Source organism: Bipolaris sorokiniana (assembly GCF_000338995.1).
Source record: "Bipolaris sorokiniana ND90Pr unplaced genomic scaffold COCSAscaffold_2, whole genome shotgun sequence".
Classification (NCBI taxonomy): Eukaryota; Fungi; Ascomycota; class Dothideomycetes; order Pleosporales; family Pleosporaceae; genus Bipolaris; species Bipolaris sorokiniana.
The window spans coordinates 1,273,839-1,287,226 of NW_006911896.1; the positions used below are offsets into that span (position 1 = coordinate 1,273,839).

General features: G+C 50.6%; 5 protein-coding genes across 5 annotated transcripts; 2 read left to right on the plus strand and 3 right to left on the minus strand.

Annotated features, from left to right (window-relative positions):
• On the minus strand, positions 1 to 834 carry COCSADRAFT_60821 (uncharacterized protein; the record flags this gene model as incomplete). Its single annotated transcript, XM_007697455.1, has 1 exon — positions 1 to 834. A coding segment is annotated over one exon (834 nt), but the record flags the coding sequence as incomplete, so codon positions are not given.
• A 1,205-nt stretch (positions 835 to 2,039) lies between these two features.
• COCSADRAFT_108689 (uncharacterized protein) lies at positions 2,040 to 4,458 on the minus strand. The gene is made up of 4 exons (XM_007697765.1): positions 3,664 to 4,458; positions 3,312 to 3,606; positions 2,526 to 3,232; positions 2,040 to 2,468 (listed from the first exon to the last, which is right to left on the minus strand). Exons 1-4 carry the CDS (start codon positions 4,100 to 4,102, stop codon positions 2,146 to 2,148), a joined length of 1,764 nt encoding a protein of 587 aa, XP_007695955.1. The 5' UTR covers positions 4,103 to 4,458; the 3' UTR covers positions 2,040 to 2,145.
• A 1,090-nt stretch (positions 4,459 to 5,548) lies between these two features.
• On the minus strand, positions 5,549 to 7,154 carry COCSADRAFT_271551 (uncharacterized protein). Its single transcript, XM_007697766.1, has 2 exons — positions 5,981 to 7,154; positions 5,549 to 5,927 (listed from the first exon to the last, which is right to left on the minus strand). The coding sequence occupies exons 1-2, from the start codon at positions 6,938 to 6,940 to the stop codon at positions 5,565 to 5,567; spliced, it is 1,323 nt and encodes a 440-aa protein (XP_007695956.1). The 5' UTR covers positions 6,941 to 7,154; the 3' UTR covers positions 5,549 to 5,564.
• A 251-nt stretch (positions 7,155 to 7,405) lies between these two features.
• Positions 7,406 to 8,944, plus strand: COCSADRAFT_33257 (uncharacterized protein). Its single transcript, XM_007697304.1, has one exon. It carries the CDS (start codon positions 7,529 to 7,531, stop codon positions 8,795 to 8,797), a length of 1,269 nt encoding a protein of 422 aa, XP_007695494.1. The 5' UTR covers positions 7,406 to 7,528; the 3' UTR covers positions 8,798 to 8,944.
• Positions 8,945 to 9,236: 292 nt separating this feature from the next.
• On the plus strand, positions 9,237 to 13,380 carry COCSADRAFT_79093 (uncharacterized protein; the record flags this gene model as incomplete). The annotated part of the gene is made up of 4 exons (XM_007697767.1): positions 9,237 to 10,185; positions 10,239 to 10,475; positions 10,563 to 10,903; positions 10,966 to 13,380. The coding sequence occupies 4 exons, from the start codon at positions 9,237 to 9,239 to the stop codon at positions 13,378 to 13,380; spliced, it is 3,942 nt and encodes a 1,313-aa protein (XP_007695957.1).
• Positions 13,381 to 13,388: the final 8 nt, after the last annotated feature.

The window sequence follows — 13,388 nt, forward strand, 5'->3', positions numbered from 1 at the left end:
AACCCTAGTAGTATCATCCCCAATCCACCCGCACTCTTCCGCCTTGCCCTCCAACCCCTCCCAATCTAACACCTCCAAATCATCCAACGTAGCATTATTCCCCCTCAACCACTGCCAATGCATCAACACAAAACACACTTTACTCTTCAACCTTCCCTCACTCCACTTCTCCACCTCCTCATCCCTAAGCATAAGATACCCATCCAACACCGTAACATGATGCCTCATCCGATCCCTTGCACTCTGCGACGCATAACCCCCCGCCGGCGCCGCAATTAAGGTAGGAATCACATTCAACAGCAGCGGCCGCCGATACGGATAATTTAGCGACGCAACACCGACAACAGGCTCTGGAGCCACGAACCCCGCGACCGGCCCCGTCGACGCAACGACAATCGGCTGCTCCCGATACGAAGACTGGCTCGGTTCCATGATCCATTCCCGCAGCATGTCGTACCGGAGTAGCAAGCGTATCGCGAGCTGTTTCTTGCGCTCGTAAAGACGACTTAGCATTGCCCTGTTCTCTGCGATTTGCTCTGGGAGAAGTGTGCGCGTGAGGAGGAAGAGGAGCTCTGTCATGAGGTACTGGGCGTGCAGCGGTGTCGCTGTTTCCAACGCAGTCATGATAGCGACCCAGTCTGTGTCGGTGGACACGGGCTCCAGGAGCTTGGTGATGAGGGGTGTGACGCCGGGGATTGCAGCGTAGAGTTGGCCGAAGGCGAGAATTGCATCGAGACTTGTTTCTAGGCTCCCTGTGAAGGGGGAGGGAACGGTGGGTGCGAGCGAGTAGTATGCTGGGAGCTTTGTTGTTGCGGTTTTCTGGGGTGTCTGGGGCGGCTGAGATGGCTGGGAGGGTGGATCAGCGGGAGGAGACAGGTCTCGTGGTGGGATTACGCGGCGGCCGAAGCGGGTTGTGAGTGGAGGTGGTCCGGAGGTGTTGTCGGAGGGTGAGGGTTGCGTGTGGGAGGCGCGAGGTGGTACTGGAAGCAAGGGTCGTGGCATTTTGTGTTGACGGTAAACGATCTAGTGGGGGGAGAAATAAAAGATCTGTTACTTTGTAGAAAAGGTATGTTGGTAGCAATATAGCGGGTGAAAGGTTGAAGCGACGATAGAGGTGAAGGCGGGAGTGAATGTGGGTGTTTGATGTAGCTACTTCCTTCTTACTTCACTTGCACTGTCCTATTCTATGAGAACCAACAATGAGATTGTAGAAACTACTATGTAACTTGTTCCTCTATTGTGTGTTATTACGTCCACGTACAACATGTTCACTAAGGCCTTCCCATCGGGTTCGGAGACACTGCGGTTCTATAGCCGCAACTCTTGTCAGTGAAAGCCCATATGTGCAGTTTCAGGAAATAATGTCACGTAAGATATCAGCGATCCTGAGATATCTTGTTACAGCGGATGATATGGGTTCACTGTGTAACATTTTACTGATCGATATGGCCAAGTTGATTGGCGTACTATGCCGGATGATCAGCATGTAACTGATAATTTTTCGCCTCCAATTCAATGGTGTGTAAAATAACGGAAAGATTAACAAAAGAATCATCATCCTCGAACCGCTACAACAATCATACATAGTCTACCATATGTGACTATATACTAGCGCACCAAGTGTTCTCTACAGCTACCCGTTCGTCAAGTTGGAGGCGCGAAGAGAGAGAAAAGAGTAAGACTATTCATGTCAGTAGATTTCGAAAAATCGATTACTGATCTACTTTGCTGCAAGGAGATACAAGCTTTAGACATGGGATGCGAATTTTACTGTTTGCATCGCTACATCTTAGGTAACCTATTAGGGATACGGAAGGGTTGGAACAGTAAACGGATGTTTCTCGTCATGTAAGACGAAACGGTTGATGGGAGAAAAGGTCATTCGACAATCGAGACGTATGGACGATGATGTATACACTTTTGCTACTAAAGAGACCGACCCGTCGACCAAGTTTATCGTCACCGTCCACGAGTTGTATCCAAGCAAGCCAACCATTCTGAAATAGTTTCTCACAGCGGCGTACACAATAAACGATGAAGATCTTGACAAAGTGCAACACTGCATTACAACCCAGCATGATATTTTCAAGTCATCGATCTGAGACCATCTCTAAAATGCATCGCTACATGTACCAAAATCACCATCTACCTCTCCTTCAGCAAACTCTCCGCTACATCCCTCAGGACAAACTTCCTAATCTTGCCACTGCCAGTCAGCGGAACCTCGGCATCGCAATCCTCTCCCAACCAGAAGATGTGCACTGGCGCCTTGTGCCTACCCAACACCTTCCTGACCCAGCCCTGTACCTCCGCTAGATCAGGCTTCGGCGTATCTGCTTCATGAAGCAAAAATGCCACAGGAACTTCTACAAGGCGCGGATGCGACACACCAACGACAATCGCTCGCGCGATAGCCGGGTGTTCAACCAGCCGTTCTTCTATCTCAAGAGGATATATATTTTCCCCTCCTATTTCACGCACATCAGCACACCTCATCACTTAGAAGAACGGGGAAAAGAACTCACCTCTGATAATGATATCCTTGAACCGCCCAGTAATGGTACAATACCCATCTACATCCAACACAGCCTCATCACCGGTATGCAGCCACGGCTCCCCATACTCATCGTTAACAATGAGCTCAGCCGTCTTCTCCGGGTTCTCCCAGTAGCCGCGACAAATCTGATATCCCGCCACGCAAAGCTCGCCCCTAACGCCAATAGGCACAACGCGGTCGTTGCGGTCCACGATCTTGACTTTCGCATGCGGCAGCACGGTACCAACAGTCGTCAAGCGCGCATGCAGCGAATCCGTCGTATGCGCGTTGAAAACGGTTGGACTCGCTTCCGTGAGCCCGTACGACGATGTGAAATCCGTCATACCGAGTTCAGACACCATGCGCTCCATGAGCCATTTGGGGACGGGGCTGCCAGCCACAATGCCAGTTCGTAACTTGCTTTGCCAGCCCGCCGGGCGCCGGACGTCCATTATGGATTCCATCATTGCAGGGACGCCGTGGAGCGCGGTGCAGTTCTCCGCGGCGATGGCATTCATGCAGGCGGCGGGGTCGAAGGCTTCGGCTGGGAAGACGATGGTGGAGCCGTGGGTTAGGACGGCGAGGACGCCGAGGGTTAGGCCGAAGCAGTGGAAGAGGGGTGGAGGGCAGCAGAGGGTGTCGGAGGGGCTGAGTTGCATGCGATCGCCGATGAAGCGAGAGTTGTTGATGAGGTTGCTGTGAGGTAGGTTTATTAGTTGGCTGGGTGTACATGGAAGCATATGGAGGGAAGAGGAGGGGAAGGGAGAGGACTAACTAGTGTGTTAACATGGCTGCTTTTGGCTTGCCAGTGCTTCCACTTGTGAACTGGAGGTTTGCTACATCGTGAGGACTTATTATGCCATCAAAGATGTCGAGGATATGCTCGGGAATGTATTGAGCGTTGTTGATGAAGGAAGAGTAGGTGGTGAAAGAGTCATGTTGACCTCGTATCAAACATACGGTCTTGAGATCCGGAAGTACTGATGCTACATCTTTTTGATCCAGTCTTTCCAGTAACGGGATGTTGTCAAATCGGGCAATGTTAGGGGTAGTGAATAGGATCCGGCACTCTGGTTTCGTCAGTCTTCCAAGGAATTTCTGGGATCAATGTTGGAAGGAAGACGTACTTGTATGCTTCAAAGCAAACTCCATCTCCGTTGCAGTATAGGTATTGTTAAGAGTAACGCATATCGCACCAACTCTTGCGCAGGCAAAGAACAATGCAATGTATTTTTCACAATTTCCGCTCATGATGCCTATCCTATCTCTTGGTCGAACTCCTTCTTTCAGCAATGCTCTGGCTAACAAGCTCGATTCTGCCCATAGTTTCTGGTACGTCCAGCGCGCACCAGTCCATGGTATGACGACAGCTTCGTTGCTGGGGTAATGTGCGGCTTGTTGTTGGAGTAGTTGAGAGAGTGTTAACTGAACCAGCGGCGGATCGAGGGGCCCTGTGACGATGGAAAGGTTGGGGTATGGTGGAAGATCGTAGGGGTCGATCTGAAGAAGTGTTTGGTTGAGACGCTGCAAAGCGTCGTTTCGAGATTGGTCGTATATTTCCGCCATTATGGCTCCGGACTCGTACTGGTTCTTGCTACAGCAGAAGATTGGTAGTATACCAAGTAATAGTGGTCAAGGGGGCAAGAGGAAGTGAAGTGTTCGATAGCAGTTGCGATGAATGTAATCTATCAACTGGGCACATAGGCAATGGAACACAAACGATGTGAGATACCGAAAAGAAGCCGTATCGTATGGCACTTTGAAGCAATCGAAAGACTGATGCAAACCTCTCAAGTTACTGTTCCGGCTCAATTTGCCCGTCGTTGCAACGAAGGTGATGATGAGTATTTCGCCGATTGCTCGGATCTAAGGACAAGAGCGGAATGAATCATCCTGTGTGCGACATTTCCTGCATCTTGGACACACAAGGGCATTAGCCATTGCTCGGGTCGGATGATGCTTGATCCGGAGTAGTGTAGAGAGTACGAGAAGTATCGACATCACAAAGTCAACCGATCCACTAGCTTATCTCCTGCTCTTTCCGACACACTGCAACTAGCAGCGCCATGGCATGGTCCAGCAAGGGTTCCAACACGATGGCCAGGACCCTATTTCGAAGGAGTGACGATCGTCCAAAGCCGTCGTCAAGCCGCGAAGTTCTAGCCGCGTCTGGTGACAGCAAGGGGTGTGCTTATCCCTGTCACACCAGCCAGCGAAGGACCGCCTTTCATCTCATCTGATAAGATCAACTACCGCTCACGGCTGGTGCGATGTCGGTGGGGGTTGAATGTAGTGCTTCATTAGTCGGCGCATTGACGATGCAAATTTTTATCAGATCAAACGTAAATTTTATCAGATCAAAATTAGCGTCGCCACATGGGATATTGCGTGGAGGTAGGGCCGGCTGGGAAGCCCGACTAGCGGCTGGGCGAACATCATGGAGCGTTATCAGATCCGCTGGCCTGCCTCATCAGGCATTGTCACGTCATGCTGGCGCTTCGAGTAAATTTTTTTTCTCGCGGAGCTTTGTACTAGTTGGAGGCATCAAGTGGAGTGGCCATACCCATTGGGATTTGCCGGCTGCAATGCCGTTACGTCTTGTAATCCACCACCACACTCCCACACACCCATCATCGGATTAGTGCGCGAATATTCGGGCAACAAGGCCGCTCGACTCTGCTCGCACGGTCAGTTCACACCCTCGTGTGGCGCTACGCACAGGACGGATCAGATAAAAATTTGCGGCTAAATATCTGATCCGCATTTTGCATGTGGGATGCAGCGGGGGGTTGTGGCATTCATCGAGACTAGTTTTGTGACGGCCATGCAAATACTCTCTAATGTGGGGTATGAGTCGTCCCCTGGTACAGACGAAGTTACGCACACTCTAGAATATGAGAATTCCGACATTCAGGAGAAGCAGCATGCACGGATGGCGAGTGTTCATACGATTGCGTATTGTCGTGTAGAGTATTGATTGATGAGGTGTTGTCGTAAGATATAAAAAAATGAAACGCTAAGTGATGAATTACAATTTGGCACCTGCGTCGAGACTTGGCCGAACCTTCTTCTCTCCATCCCATGTGAATGGGCTCAGAGTGAAGAACTTCTCCCTGTTAACCATCATGAGCGCACTCCTTTTGTGTGGGAGATCCATAAGCTTTTCCACGTGGAAACCATGGGCAAAGTCATAAGCCAGAACAGTACTGCTTGTTGCTGCAGGCTCTCCCACTAGGTTCCATGTGCGCGGCTCATCAAGGAACATGTAGTGCATTAGACCCGACCACCATGCAGACACACGGTACGGGCCTCTGAATCTCACATCCCCTACCAACGAGTGCCTTCCCCGATCGTATGGTGACGACTGGTAGTGGGCGCCCATGTGATCCTCCTATGCGTTTGTTAGTACGTAATTACATTACAGCAAGCACAAGTGAGACATACCATTGCCCAATAGACTTCGAAATAAGCAAAGAGAATATCGTCAAACGCGGCAAACATGGTGAGCACGTGGGGGTCCTCGTGCAGTTTGCGGAGATATTCGCGGTGTTGATCAAGAGTACCCGTCTCATTCCAGCCAGCAGCCACGCGTGGGTCATTCTGCCACTTGTTGAATAAGCGGAGATGCTCATCGTTGGTGTAGTCGAGAGCCACCATGGTGAAGTGTTCCTTCAGATGTGGTATCCACCGGCTATAGATGATGGATCCTGGCTCTGGCTTGGGCTCCCGAACAGGATGCATAGTATGTCGGGGCAAAGCTGGAAATTGAGTACTCGGTGCATTCTGGAATGGAAAAGGGGGGTATTGTCTGTTGGCTGGTTTGCCGGAGGCATCCAGGTGTGGCGCCCACACCGGGCGGGCTCCGAACGGAGATGCGGCACCCTGCCAAAAGGTGCCTCTGAAGAGAAGATGACCGTCTTGAGGTGCTTCTGCTCGAGAGGATTTAGGATGGGGGTGGAAGAGGCCAGTGACATACAGCTCATGAGCTAGTGACTTGGAATCCTTGCCGGAGAGAATAACGCGGAAATTCTCTACCAGAGGATGCAGTGAGACCAACGCATAAGCGACAAGCCAGACCTGCGGAACTGTAGGTCTATCCTGATTCCAGGTAATAGTTACATGGGGTGATCGTCGAGCGCGCGCCCAAGAACTATTATCGCCCTTTGGTGGCATACTGTCTTGGCTCGGTGAACCGATACCACTGAACGAGATGTCTTCGTTGTGCAATACAACTGGCGGAGTGACCTCCTTGCCAGTTGTGTTCGCCGAGGAAATCCGGATCTTATCGTTGATAGGTTTTCCTTTGGGAGCGTCATTGACGATTGCGTATGCGGTAAGATATGGGTGAGGAAGTTTGAGAATGAATGGCTCTTCTGCCGCAGTTGGCTTCGTTTGTTGACTCATTTTTGAGTATTAAATTTTGCGCTGGCAGAGGGGGAGACACAAGAAGACTGTATAAAGGACCTTTGCATAGCCGGGATGTGTTGCTTGAAGGCATTCAACTTAGATACAGCTGCCCTGAGGCTGTTTAACCGAGGTCGTCCCTAGTAACCGGAACGAATTGTTTGGATAAGCTAGCCATTGACGGGCAACAGTTGCCAGCGCTTGCGTGGGTGGCCGTGGTGCGATGAAATTCCCAGGTGGGTGGCTGATCGTATTATGTGGGTCTCGTGCTACCACCCTCAACCCATGCAAGTTGTCGTACATGTGTGGCGTGCATTTACGGCGCATCCATGCGGCCCACACTAGCTGTCGGTGACATCGTTGTTTTGAGCCTGGATATCGGGGTGCCTGACCGTTGCTGGATAAAGCTCGGATCTTTTTGTTCTGCGTATGGGTTGTGCATGGTCGCTGCTGTGGTATGAAATTAAACTGCTAGTGTCATATCACGTTTTAGAACTTGTGGCTTTCAAACATAACAGCGCGCGGTGTCTGTCCTTGTTCTATCATCTTCCACACACAATAACCTCTGCCGAAGAAACAAGCAGCACCATGAACACAGCACCAGTTTCATCAATGGCGCAACCTACACCTTTGTATGACCTCGTTTGCATTGGCTTCGGGGCAGCGCAGCTGGCTACGGCTATTGCAAATAGCGAGTCTCGGGCACCATTGAAACTGCTTTTCATCGAAAAGAAGCCATCATTCTCATGGGGCTCCAATTCAAATTTATCAAGGACACGAATGGAAAGCCCATTCATGTACGACCTGGCAACACTTCGGAATCCGAGAACAGCCTTTAGCTACGTCAACTACCTCCTCAATCGCAAGCGGCTTATTGAGTTTGCAAACTCGGATCGCCTCAATCCTTTGAGGGAGGAATTTGCCGACTACATGAAGTGGAGTGCTGAGCATTTCAAGAACGACGTACGATATGGTAGCGAAGTTGTCGGGGTAGCCCCAGAAGTCGAAAGAGATATTGTACAGGGCTGGAAGGTAGCTGTCAAAGACAATACTGGGAAAACATGGGTGGTGCGAGCGAGGAGTGTTGTTGCACCGTCTCCGTCCCGGACCAGTGGACCAGCCGCACAACCACTACCGACAACAGACTTCTTAGCGGGCCAGCGTATCATCTCCACGGACGATTATCCTTCGCGAAGAAACGAGCTGCGAGGTGCCAACGAGCCACGACTCAACGTATCCGTTGTCAGCTCTGGCGAGAATATGGTCGAGATCGTAGACGATCTGCTGTCTTGTCCTCGCCTGGGTAACATTACAGTGGTGACGGAAAGCGATTCACTTGCTCCGTTGAGGATTCTGGACGATGCAAAGCCCCCACAGCCCCAACTGTGCTCGATCTGGGCGAAGCCGACAAGCTGCCAGACTCCATCTGTCACGGAAGCACCGGAGCACATTCAGAGAGTTTACATGCGTGCCTACGAAAAGCAAGTCCAATCCAAGGGCGAGTTCAGACTTCGAGTCATTATCGGAAAAGACGCTTCTGCTGCATGCTCGGGCTCCAATGTCATCATCAGAGACACGGCGACAAGTCCCTTTTCGAACTCTACCCTGTTCCAGAGCGTGGATTCGATCATCCTAGGCTGTCGGCCCAAGGGAGAAAGCCTGGAAGAGGTGCAGTTCAAGCGCGGCGCTATTGCAGAGGGTTGTCGGCTGTGGTTGGTGTCCTCAAAGTCAGATGGAGGGCGGACATTGGCTAAGGACGTAGCGTTGATGGCGGGAGAAATTGTGCGCAAGGCATCTCAAGGGTCCAAGGAGGTAGGGGATGGTGCTGCATCGGTCCAAGTGCAGGCAAGGATATAGAGTGAACGACGTGGGTGGCGGTTGTCCAAAACGGTGTAGAGCTAGCGAAATTTTTATCTGATCTTCTGAGTAATTCATATGATCCGTGCGTCACTTGCACTTGCACTGACCACGTCCGAGTATCGCCTGCTGCCAAGTCACACACACAGACATCCATTCTCCACTCCCCAAGCTCAGCCCACATTGGCATTGGCACCATGTACCTACTCTAATCGCCTAGTACTATTATATCTACGATGCATTGATTTCACGTGATGCTGTTCCCAATGGACACGACGCCAGCAATTTCCACCGCCTGCGCCGTGTCGATCCTGGCCGTCGCCTCTCAGTGGGGCTATGGCGCCCGGCTGCCCTTATGCAGGTGTCCTCGCACAGTTTCATGAAATCGTACGGCGAAAGGCACCTCCTCATCAGCAGTTGAACACTCTTTGTATGTTCCATGCCCATCAGCATGCCCTCGCGGGCCTCTATTAAGCCCTTCTTCGGCTTCCTCCATCTCCTCTTTTACGCGGATCCCACATGGCTCGACAGGGTACTTGTTCTCGTTGGCAGCATAGCTGCCATCGCAGCAGGCGTGCCATTCCCACTCATAGGAATTGTCTTCGGCCAACTCGTTGATGAAATCAACACAATAACCTGTAACAACCAGGCTGGCAGCTCCACGCCATCTAAGGAAGTTAATATCACGCCCAAAATTCTTCTCCTGGTCTATATCGCCATTGCCAGTTTTTCCTGCATTTACATCCATCTGGTATGTTGGAATCTGGCTTCCCAGAGGTTGGCTCAACGTGTTCGGGATCGCTACCTCCGCAATCTCCTACGACAAGATATGACCTTTTTCGATAAACTCCAAGCCGGTGAAGTATCCTCTCGTCTGAATGGTGACATTCAGGCAATCGAAAGTGGTACCGGTGAAAAGGTTGGCGTTGCTCTGACATGCATATCCTTCTGTGTCACCGCGTACATAGTCGGCTTTATCAAGAATGCTGAGATAGCGGGCATGCTTGTGTCTCTGATTCCTGCGTTCTTGCTCATGGCAGTAGTTGGTGGTCACTTTGTCGGAAAGTATAGCATCAAGTTGGGGGAATGTTTTGGATCCGCCAGTGCCATCGCTTCTGAAGCTCTCAGTCATGTCGGTCTTGTCCATGCTCTTGGGGCCAATGTCAGACTTGAAGAGAAGTTCAAAGGGCATTTGAAAAGTGCACGAGACCAAGGTATCAAGAAGGCAATCGCTGCTGCTGTTCAGGCGGGGCTACTATATCTCTTTGCTTTCTCAGCTAGTGCACTTGGTTATTGGCAGGGTAGTCGCAGAGTCGCAGATTCTCTTGAGGGCAAGGGTAGTGCGACTATTGGAGAAATCTATACGGTCACATTCATTCTCTTAGATGGTAAGCTCAAAACATTAATTTACGTATTTCTTATGCTAATATTGGCAATCCAGGTGCTATTGTTCTGAGTCAAATTGCGCCCATGCTACCACTGTTTGGAGGGGCCATAGCTGCATTCGAGCGCTTGCGAAAAGACATTGAAACCGAACCCAGCATCGACAACACCTCGGCCGCTGCGGAGAAGCTTTCCAACGTGGAAGGAGCGATTGAATTTTGCAATGTTGCTTTTACATACCCATCCCGGCCTGACCATCCCGTGCTGAACAGCATCTCATTAAAATGCGAAGCTGGTGCGTATACCTTGCTCTACATGAAATTTCTCATCTAGTCTCCCAAATTGCGAATTATGTAGAGCGCTGACTGGATGGCTCTTCTAGGCCAATTGACCGCCATTGTTGGACTATCTGGAAGCGGCAAGTCGACAATAGCGAGCTTGATTAGTAGATTCTACGATCCGCAATCAGGAGATGTGCTCCTTGATGGCCGTAATATCAAAGATATCAACGTCAAAAATCTCCGAGGCTTCATCAGTCTAGTCCAACAAGAACCGTCGCTTTTGGATCGCTCCATTCTTGAGAATATCGCCCTCGGCTTAGTCAACTCACCACCTCATGCTCATTTGGAGAAGACTTTGTTGAGTGGAGTTCTTGCTGGGGTCGCTGAAGATATCAGGAAAGGAAGTCAACTCAGAGAAGCGGCCGAGAAAGCTGGCAAAGAGGTGAGTCATGTTCTGAAAGAATAAAAATTCAATGGTCGCTGTGCTAAGGCAAATATGCCCAGGTAGTGGAAATTGTCCAACTCGTGCAACAAGCCGCCGATCTTGCGGACGTGGCAATATTCATCAACAGGCTAGAATTCGGATTTGGTACCACTGTCGGCTCAAGCGGAAATCTTGTTAGTGGCGGGCAAAAGCAACGAATCGCCCTTGCTCGAGCACTCGTTCGGGACCCTAAGATCCTCATTCTGGACGAGGCCACTGCAGCTCTAGATTCCGCAAGCGAACAGCGCATCCAGGCCGCTATTGAACGCGCTTCTGCGGGTAGAACTGTGATTTCAATTGCGCATCGACTTTCGACTATCAGAGCTGCTTCTAAGATCATTGTCATGAAAAAGGGCGATATTTTGGAGCAAGGTACCCATGAAGAACTGTTGGAATTGGATGGGTCATATGCGGATATGGTCCGATTACAGACTGTCAAGGCAGAAGATGGCCCTTCCAGCTCCAGAGCCAGTCTAGAATCGCGCGATGCCGATACTCTGTCGGACGAAAAACATACAATGAAAGCGCAAGAAGCTGATCCTACGACCATAAACGACTTGAGCAACCCAGACTTTGCCGAACCACTAAAAGGCGCTATTGTTGCGGGATCTATCAGGAAAACGATGCTTCCTTTGACCCGGCCATATACGCTTCTTGTCCTGTTAGCGTTCTTCGCAGCGTTGATAGTCGGCGGCCAGTATTGCGGCTCCGGTCTTCTCTTCGGTAACGTTATGGGTCTTATGTCACCCTGTAATGACCCAGACTACATTCGCTCCCGAGGCGAACTGCTCTCCGGGCTTTGGTTCATGTTGGCCTGTATCGCTTTCTTTGCTAATTTCACCAGCTGGGCAGCGTTTGGCATTCTCTCGGAACGACTGATCTACAAGGTTCGTAACCTGAGTCTGCAGACACTCCTTCACCAACCTCTGCAATGGCATGAGTCCGAGGCGAGAAATCCTTCAATGTTACTTGAGTACATCACCAAAGATGGAAATTCACTAGTAGGATTCAGCGGTTCCATCGTCGGGACTTTGTTTTCTGTTGTTGTCAACTTCGTAGCCGCCATCGTCCTGTCACACATTATCGCATGGCGGATTGCAATCGTATGCCTCGTGGTAGTGCCACTGCTTCTTGGCGCCGGGTATATGCAGTTACGCGCGATTGGTCGCTTCGCTGTCAAGCACGCTGGGGCATTTTCGTCGTCCATTGGTGTTACAATTGAAGCGGTCTCGAACATCAAAACAGTACATGCTCTTTCAATCGAGAACGAAATCCTACAGACGTACCGAAGATCCCTCAAGGCTCCCAGGAAGGAAATGGTACAACAAAGTTTCAAGACAAATGTCTGGTTAGCTGTCGCCAATTCCTGTGGCAGCTTCATCTACGCCTTTGCCTATTGGTGGGGATCAAAGAACATTATTGAGGGGAGATACACCCAGACTCAGTTTTTCGTCATCCTTATTGCAATGCTCGTTTCCGCACAGCTCTGGGGTCAGCTATTTACACTCGCCCCAGAAATCGCAAAGGCAAAGAGCGCCATCTCACGCATATGCGGGCTCATCGAACTAGGAACAGACGCATCCGGCATAAGAAATGGGAAATTTACATCTGATAGCGACTTCCATGAGAAAGGAGATGATGTCGAGGCGCTGGCTGAATCAACGTCGCCAACATCAGCACAAGGCGGCGCTAGGGTTGTATTCCAAGATGTTGGTTTTTCCTACCCGGCTCGTCCTGGCATTCCAGTTCTCACATCACTGTCTCTCTCAATACAACCAGGCCAGTTTTGCGCTCTGGTTGGGCCTTCTGGTGCAGGAAAAAGCACTGTACTAGCACTCTTGGAACGATTCTATCTGCCATCAACGGGCAGCATCTTCATCAATGGTGTTGACATATCGCGTCATCATGGGGCCTCATTCCGGGACGACATTGCCTACGTGCCACAAGAGAATATACTTTTCCAAGGGAGCATCAAGTTCAATATCTCATTGGGAGCGAGACCTGGTCATGTGCCGTCAGATGAAGAAATACATGAAGCCTGCAAGTTGGCAAACATACATGAAACCATCATGGAGCTCCCACAGGGATACGACACCGAGTGCGGATCTAGTGGCAACCAACTCTCTGGTGGGCAGCGTCAGCGCCTTTCCATTGCGCGAGCTCTAGTACGGAAGCCTAAACTACTTCTCCTAGATGAGAGTACAAGTGCGCTGGATGCGGAAAGTGAAAAGGCCCTTGAGCTTGGTCTTGAGCGCGCCGTGAAGGGTCACGGAGTCACGGTGATTGCAATCGCACACCGATTGCGGACGATTGCAAGGGCTGATGTTATATTCTTGGTTGAAGCTGGGAAGGTGGTAGACCAAGGACGGCACGAGGAGCTTGTACAGCGGAGCGAAAGCTACCGTGTCAATGCCCTTCACCAAATGTTGGGATAAATACTATG